This window comes from Pinus tabuliformis, chromosome 5_2, assembly GCF_031772625.1.
Source record: "Pinus tabuliformis cultivar Carrire ecotype Pingquan chromosome 5_2, CPIR1, whole genome shotgun sequence".
NCBI classification, from domain to species: domain Eukaryota; kingdom Viridiplantae; phylum Streptophyta; class Pinopsida; order Pinales; family Pinaceae; genus Pinus; species Pinus tabuliformis.
The window spans coordinates 454,057,791-454,065,776 of record NC_142306.1 but is presented as its reverse complement, the minus strand read 5'-3'; the positions used below and the strand labels follow the sequence as shown (position 1 = coordinate 454,065,776).

At 39.6% G+C, this 7,986-nt stretch overlaps 1 protein-coding gene across 1 annotated transcript; it reads right to left on the bottom strand.

Annotated features, from left to right (window-relative positions):
- Positions 1–312: 312 nt before the first annotated feature.
- Positions 313–1,227, bottom strand: LOC149159633 (putative xyloglucan galactosyltransferase GT11). Its single transcript, XM_089434370.1, has one exon. It carries the CDS (start codon positions 1,225–1,227, stop codon positions 313–315), a length of 915 nt encoding a protein of 304 aa, XP_089290496.1.
- Between the last annotated feature and the right edge of the window lie 6,759 nt (positions 1,228–7,986).

Below are 7,986 nucleotides of genomic sequence, written 5' to 3'. Positions count from 1 at the left end.
TATAAATTTCAGAAACATACTGCCTGAGATATAATAGAAGTAACAGATTGCATGACAGGTGGATCACCGAAACCGCTCCAAAAAAGACTAATCCAACATTCTGAGTAGCGGCACCTGCAGAAACAACAATATTACAGAGCTGCATAACGTATATCGTAGGAAGGAAGAACTAGTGACGTCACTACTGCTTCGACATACACCAAAGGTAAGCTTTGTCTGCTCAGCCTGCAAACTATTTAGAGCCAAATCAGTTGCTTCCAAATATAACTCTCAGACCCAAATTTACAATTTAATCCACAGTCGCTTCCAAATTTAACGAATATCGATCCCACCATCGATTCCCGCAGCCGCTTCCTCCGCCGCCGCCTCCTCCGCCGCCGCCTCTTGCTGCTGCCATGAAACTTTCTCCAACATTCCCTTTATGCTGATGTCGAACGCGTCTTCTACCGACTCCGCCGCATATGACACGTCGGAGCTCGACCTCATCATGTAAATGACACGTGGAATCAAACTTAATACATTTTGCTGCATCTCCCTCACCCGCTCGGAACTCAAACCACTCAGCACCCGCTCCACCAGGGACTCGTCGGCGACCACGTCCTGCTCAGAAATAAATACAGAATACCCCCCACCGTCGACCTCGCCACCTGGTGGTAAATGCCACGTGTACTGTGTATATGCCGAGTCATTGTTGAAGAACACCGGAATGCAACCGGCTATGATGGTATCGAATGTCGACCGGCGCGTCGGTGTGTCACCGGGGGGCTGCAAGCAGAAGACGGATTCCATGAACGCCTGCATCAGTGGCTCGGCCTCGTGCTTGCAACGCGCCGCGCGGCAGTCCAGCAGGCGGCAGCTGCCCAGCGACCGGGCGCAGAGACGCATGAGCAAGTTGCGGAACCCGCCGTCATTTTTATAGGGCCGCACCGTGCCGGCGAAGCAGAAAAGCCGAGTCCGCGACGAGCCCTTCACCCGGTTCGTCCACTGCTCGATTTCCCACTTTGACGACGGGTGAAACGAAGTCGGGTAAGGCACGGCCTGCTCGTTGGGCATCCACGAGCGCCGTTCGATAGTGAACACGGTCATATTGGTAACCCCAGGGAGCTCCAGCATGCCGGTACCCCAGCCCCTGTAAATCCCGAAGTCCCAGGCCGTGCGGCCCATCACAATGAAATGATCTCTTCCTCCCCTCCGCTTCCACTCGTCTCTGTTTGTCACCCACGTCATCAGCTCCTCCCGTGCGGGGACCTGAATACTCTGTCCTGCCATGGGTACAAATATCTCAGAGCGTCAAGCCCAGAATAGTAGGGCACAAACACGGCGTCGGCCTGGTTGGCGTCGGGCGTCAGGCAGCGGTATCGTTTCATCCTCTCGTGAAATATGATCTCCAGCATGTATGTATCCGTGTCGAACCAGCCGTTGCCCAGGGAACTCTTGTACGGCTGTCCCAAGCCGTCGTTTTCCGCGAGCGGGCAGATGTTGATCCATTTAGCGAGACCGTATTCGCACCGTTTCAAGATCTCTGCGTTAAATTCCTCGGGCAGATCGTACATGAAAATCCTCCGACCCCTGCAACTATCGTCGCCAAAGAGGCCCGTATTATCGTTTCCGGCTACTGTCCATACAAGCGTGAGTAACAGGAATGAAAAGAGCGGGTTATTTATTTTCTTCATCGGCACTGGAGATGAATTTGAAGGAAATGTGGAGAATTGCAGGTAATTTATTTTCTTCGAGGAATGCATAGTGCAGGGAATGAAAAGTGCGCAGAATTATAAATACGGCGGTGGTGGGACTGGGACAAGAAGACCCAGCTTGGAGATTTCCAATATTGTTCCAAAGTGGCATCGTGTGAAAAGGTGAAGGGCGGCGTTATAGGAAGAATCTGCGGAAGCGTGGCACAGTTCGGTCAATTTCAGGGTACCGTTAGGGTTGAATGCCACCATGGTGACGATTACGTTGTCTTATTTGTTTCGTGCTGTGTTTTCTCCTCTCTTTTTTGGGGTGCAGTGCATGGAAGCTCTGTTTGGTTAATGGGAGATGCCGTTTGGATGATGGACAGAATTTCGGGGCCACGGCTACGCTTCCGGGCCAGGTGTTGCAGTGTTCACCGATTTCCTTAAATGGTGATTTGGGTTTAGGGGGTGTGGGATTGGTGTCGTCTGTTATGATTTTTTTTACGTGTCACGCCTTCGTTCAAGTTATACTTTTTAAAGAATGTTAAATCGTCGATCGCTTTGATTTCGGCGGGTTGACTTTATTTAGTTTAATGATATTGTGGGATGTCTCACGAGTCACGAGTCACAGGTCATCGATTTGTTAATTTAGCTCGGTGTAGTTTCGCTGATATTCTTTTTAGAATTTATAATAATAATGATAATTTTTATTTATTTATTTTTACGTGTTTTAATAAAATTATTTCTATAATTATAACCATATTAAAATATTGACTTTTATTAATCATCAGTTTTTAGATTTTGTTTCTAATAATAAATAAATTTATTTCTATAACTATTAGGATAATAAATAAAATTATTTTTATAATTATTAGGATAATAAATAAAATTATTTTTATAATTATTAGGATATTAAAATAGTTGGGTTGACCTTTATTAATCATCATTTTTTGGATTTTTTAATATAGGTATAGAAAATAATATTAGTTTTATTAATTAAATATTTAAAGACTTTTTTTAAGGATATTAATAATTTTTTATTAAATATAATTAGGAATAATATTTTAACTTTTATTTTTGAAGAGTTGTGTATCTCTGCGGTATATTGCAATTTGTATAGATTACAACATTCATCATAGTCTTGATGATGAATCATACTTAGTGGTTTGAAACGTCTAGATCCAAACATATGAAATGTAAGTGTGGCTTGAAATGGGTCGACCTAAAAATTTGAAATGTGATTTACGAAAAAACTATCTTTGAAGAAACACTATGTATCACAAAAATTTGAGAAAAAAACTACATTTTCAAATTATAATTTATTTTATTAAATATTTAGAATTTTATAATAATAATAATAATAATAATTTGTTTTTTAATAATAATAATAATAATAACAAAATTTATTTTAAATTATATTTTATTTTAGTGAATTGTTAATAAATTTAAAAAATTCTATTTATTTATAAAATAAAATTATAATTATATATATAAGTATTAAACTCCATAATATAAGTATATACAAAGCTCTCATTAAGAGGAAGAAGAGATCATATATTAATAAGAGACAAGAGCATCTTCTCCACCTTTCTAAAGGTGCGCCCATAAAGGTTTGGTAGAATGTGCTTGTTTGTAAAGCTAAAGATAACCATTCTATCTCCCTAGAAAATTGGGATAACTATCTTAAGAAGTATGACTCACCGCATACCATGGGCACCATCTTAAATAGTCCTATTAAGGATGATGTTTTTTCTCTGGAAGATGTTGAGTTTGGGATTAATAAGCTCGCTCATGGGAAAGCCAAAGATATTGAAGGTTACGAGGTTAAGGTCTTTAAAATGGGAAAATCTATCCTCATTCCTCATCTCCACAAGATTCTCAATTTGGTTATAAAGCATGGCTTCCCGAAGCTTTGGATGCAAAGCCTTGTTGTGTCTATCTTAAAAAATGGGGACAAAAGCATTCCCTCTAATTACAGGACCATTATGATTAGCCACATCTTGGCCAAGTTTTATGGGTTCATTCTAGAAAAAAAAAGCTTAGCCTTTAGCTTGAAAACCAAGGCAAAAGAGCTAAAGGGCAAGTTGGTTTTAGGAGACATCACTCGACCATCGACCACCTTGCCACTCTTAGGATCATTGCAGAGGAATGTCGCAATAGTAAAATCGATCTCTTTTGTTGTTTAGTGGACTTTAGAAAATATTTTGACACTGTACCCCGACGTAAGCTATGGGAGAGGCTAGAAGAGATCATGGTTCCTCCTGAACTGAGGATTGTTGTGATCTGCCTCTACAAGACTGTCATTTCCAATCTTAATATCAACGATGCGTGGTCTAAGGACATTAAATGTAATATCGAGGTTAAGAAAGGTTGTCCCCTTTCCCCTACCCTTTTTGGTATTTACATCGATAAGCTAGAGGAGTGTCTGGAAACTGCGGGTTGCAAAGGCACCGAGCTCACCGGTATTATCATTACTCTTCTCCTTTATGCTGATGATATTGTTCTTCTTGTAAGGAGCCATGATGACCTAGACAAGCAACTTAAGACTCTTCAAGTCTCCTGCTCCAAGATGGGTATGATAGTCAATACAAGCAAGACTAAAGTCATGATCATTAAATCCAAAAAGATCACCCATGGTAGTTTCATCTATGATAACCATTGTCTTGAGCAGGTTTCTTCTTATAAATATTTGGGTATTGACTTTCCTCATCAGCTCAACTGGAATTATAGCATTGAGAAAATAATTATTGGAGGTTGGAAAGCTTATTATGAGTTTGAAAAAAATTGTAAATCAGCCAATCTTCACATTTGGAGTAAAAAAAGGTTCCTCTTTGAGACTCTCGTCACCCCCGTTATCTTATATAGATGTGAAGTTTGGGGGTGCAGTATATCTAGGGAGTCATGGAGAAAGATTGAGATGATCCAAAATAAATTCATAACCTATAACCTCAAGATCAAGGGAAATACTCCCTATCCTATCCTCTTGATCGAAGTTGGCCTGTCCCCCATTGAAAGTGCGACTATGTTTAGATATTTGATGTATAAGAAGAAGCTTAACAATAGGGGACCCAAGAGGCTCCTAAAAATTACTTCTAACTTTAGTTAAAACCCCCACCTGCGCCACAAGCGCGGGTGGCATCAGGATGCTCAGTCTTGGCTCAACCTTTAGGGGATGAAGAAGGAGATCATCATGGAAAGAAAGGATAGTATCAAAGATACTATTACCTCCAATTTTAAGGACAAGATGTGGGATGGTAAGGAGATGGAGGGTCAAAGGAAGCTAAGGTACTATAAGGGGGTGATCAACCCCACTCTCGGTCACCATAATTATCTCTCTATGTTGACTAGCACTAAGAAGAAAATGAACATCACTAGGATTAGAACTAACTCTCATGAGCTTCGGAGTGAGACTGGGCGGTGGTCTACTCCTAAGACTCCCTAGGACGATAGAATTTGTCAGATTTGTGATACTAAGAAGGTGGAAGATGAAAAAAACTTTCTTTTAGACTGCCCGGCTCTTGCCCACATCCACTCTCAATTCCCTATCATCAACCACACCTCCAATCTTCTTGACTTATTAAGCCAACCCAACTATAGCGATCTTGGAATGCTTCTTTCCCTACTCTTTGATCACAGAAACAAGATTTTGAAAAATGACAATTAGATTCTCTTTTCTTGAGGTCCGATAGACTGCATTGGTCTTAGTGGACATTATATATATATAAGTTAATAAAACATAACTTTTAAATTGAGTGGTCTTTAGTGAGATTTTTTGGAAGTTTTTCGGTCTAATTTCTCTAAAATCCAGTAGGAATTTGTTGAAATCACAAGTTTGATGGGTAACCTGTACACAATCCAAGTGCCGCGGGGTTATTCAGGGTGTTGAATCCATATATCGGTTAAAAAACCAATTTAAATAACACAAATCAAGATTTCACATCAATTTTTTTTGCTAGATTCAAGCACTAGAAAATCCAAAAAAATCACATAAAAACAACTCCCCTTTAAATTATTAACCTAAAAAATATATTTAATAACTTTAAAAAATCCTAAAAGTAAATAAAAATATTCATCATTTCTTTAATTTTAACTTCCATCAACAATTTTTTACGCTATAAAAAAATTAACCTATTTCTCCGACTCTTTATTTCATACCATCAAGTGACGTTGAAAGGTGTTATTAATATGTTCTTCTTATCCTTAATTCTATCTCCACCTCCACCTTCATAGCATACGGTGGTTGAGGAAGTAAAACTTACTATTTTCTCAATTACATTTCCTACCCTCTTCCCCTCACCCATCCTAAAAAATTTAACTACCCTATCACTCTTAACACCCATCCCTATCTCCTGATAGTTTTCAACAAATTTCCCTAACCCCTATCCTCTCTATTTCCTTCCCCAAATTACCCCTTCTTTTTCCTGTGTTTTCTTTCCTCACTTCCTATCAAAATTAGGGTTTCCAAGTAAAGCAAAACCATACCATGGACATTGAAAAGAAAAAGTACCACAAAGGAGGAAAAGTCTCCAGATATGAGCCAACTCATATGCAGGAGATAAATTCCTCACAGTTCATCAAGAGTTGTTTTGAAACAACAGGTTGTCTAGGGTTTTGTGAAACAATTCAGGAAGTGGGTTTCCATGCCAAATTGACCAGCCTGTTTGCTACAAATTTAAAGGGAGACAAAGCCAAATAAGCAGGGATATACTTCATCATATCAGCAGATGCCATAGCCTCAGCCACAAGTATCCCTAACCAAGGAGAGATTTGGTTTAAAGGGATGGATTTAGACATTGAAAACTACAAAGAATTCCTGAAACCACATTACAAAGATGCTCCCTCTCACATCTTTCCTTTCAGGAAATTGTTGGATAGGTATGCTCCTTTGATGAAGGTGATCATGAAGTATTTTACTTGTGAAGGGAGGTTTTCTAGACTGTATCAATATCACATGAGGCTGCTGATGCACTTCACTTCTATCAAACCACTGAACTTGCCCCATTACCTATTCAGAAGCTTAGTCAAGATGATTGAGAAGGTACAAAGAAAAGGGAAAGATCACCAGGCAAGTCTATTTCATCATGGTTTGGTCAAAATCATTGTTCTTCATCATTTTTCATAGGTTAATGTAACATGGGAAATATTCAGCCAATCGACTCCTTTTATGCCTACCATTAGTCAACCTACCAGTTAAAGCACTCTATCAACACCATCAAGGCCACAAGAGGTTGACTCATCCAAAAAGTTTTCATTTAGAAAGGCATCTAGGGTAGAGATATCACAGACCTACAAGAAGCGAAAATTATTGGTTTTTGCCCCTGAGATCACTAAATATGGGCCTACACCTAGACTTTTGACTAAATCACAAGCTAGAAGATTGCCTAAGGAAGCTACAATTGAGCAAGTTCAAGGAGAAATGGAGCAGTCACCTAGGCATGTAACTAAGTCACCCTTGCAGAAAGATGAGGAGGAGATGCCTCATGAAAAAGAAATATTGGACCATGCAGAGAAGTCAGATGCAAATATTATCAAGGAATAGCAAGCACAAATCCAAGCACTCAAAGATGATCTTGCCAAGGAAAACTACATGGTGGCCTTCTTGAAACAAGAAAATAGACTTTTGAAGGTGAGCTTGATGCAACATAGTACCTCACAAGGCCTTCCATCATCCAGCAAAGAAAAGGACAAAGGTAAAACAATGATTGGTTTAGGAGAGTAGGATGAGGACAAGGAGCCATTGCCCTCATCAATACAGAAAGACCTTGTTGACCCTATAGTGGTAATAATTTTTAAGGATAGGGAATATTTGCTTGAGAAGGTCAATGAGCACTTGGAGAAGCTCCTGAGGAAGGAAAATAGAGCCACAAACCTTCAAAAACACATAGCTAGACATTACTACACCACGAACTGGATTTCCAAAATTAGGGTTAGGAAAATGAAAAGGAAGCTAAAGAAAACACTAATTAAGCTAAAGAAGAGAGATAACTTGGATTTTCTTGCTGATGCATCTCTAGTTGTCTAGACCATCAATGAGAGATGCTAGGAATGAAGCTTCAACAAAATTTGAGAAATTTTGCACAATTTTGAATTTTGGGTCAATTCTGGCAATTTCAGTTATACAGGGCGTTGCGCTTTTCCTCACGGAATTCAAATGACAAGTGGCTTACATGGCTGGATGGATCTTGACCCCTACAACACAGATATGTACTTGGTTTTCCATGTCAGCTCTCAATTTTGGAGGAAAACTAAAAAAATATGATGTTTTTCATGCTTCTACCACTATTCTCAAGCATGTGCTACGCTTGTGGGAGTA

Coding starts and splice junctions, on each gene's coding strand:
- LOC149159633 (XM_089434370.1), bottom strand. CDS start 1,227: ATGACGTGGGTGACAAACAGAGACGAGTGGAAGCGGAGGGGAGGAAGA.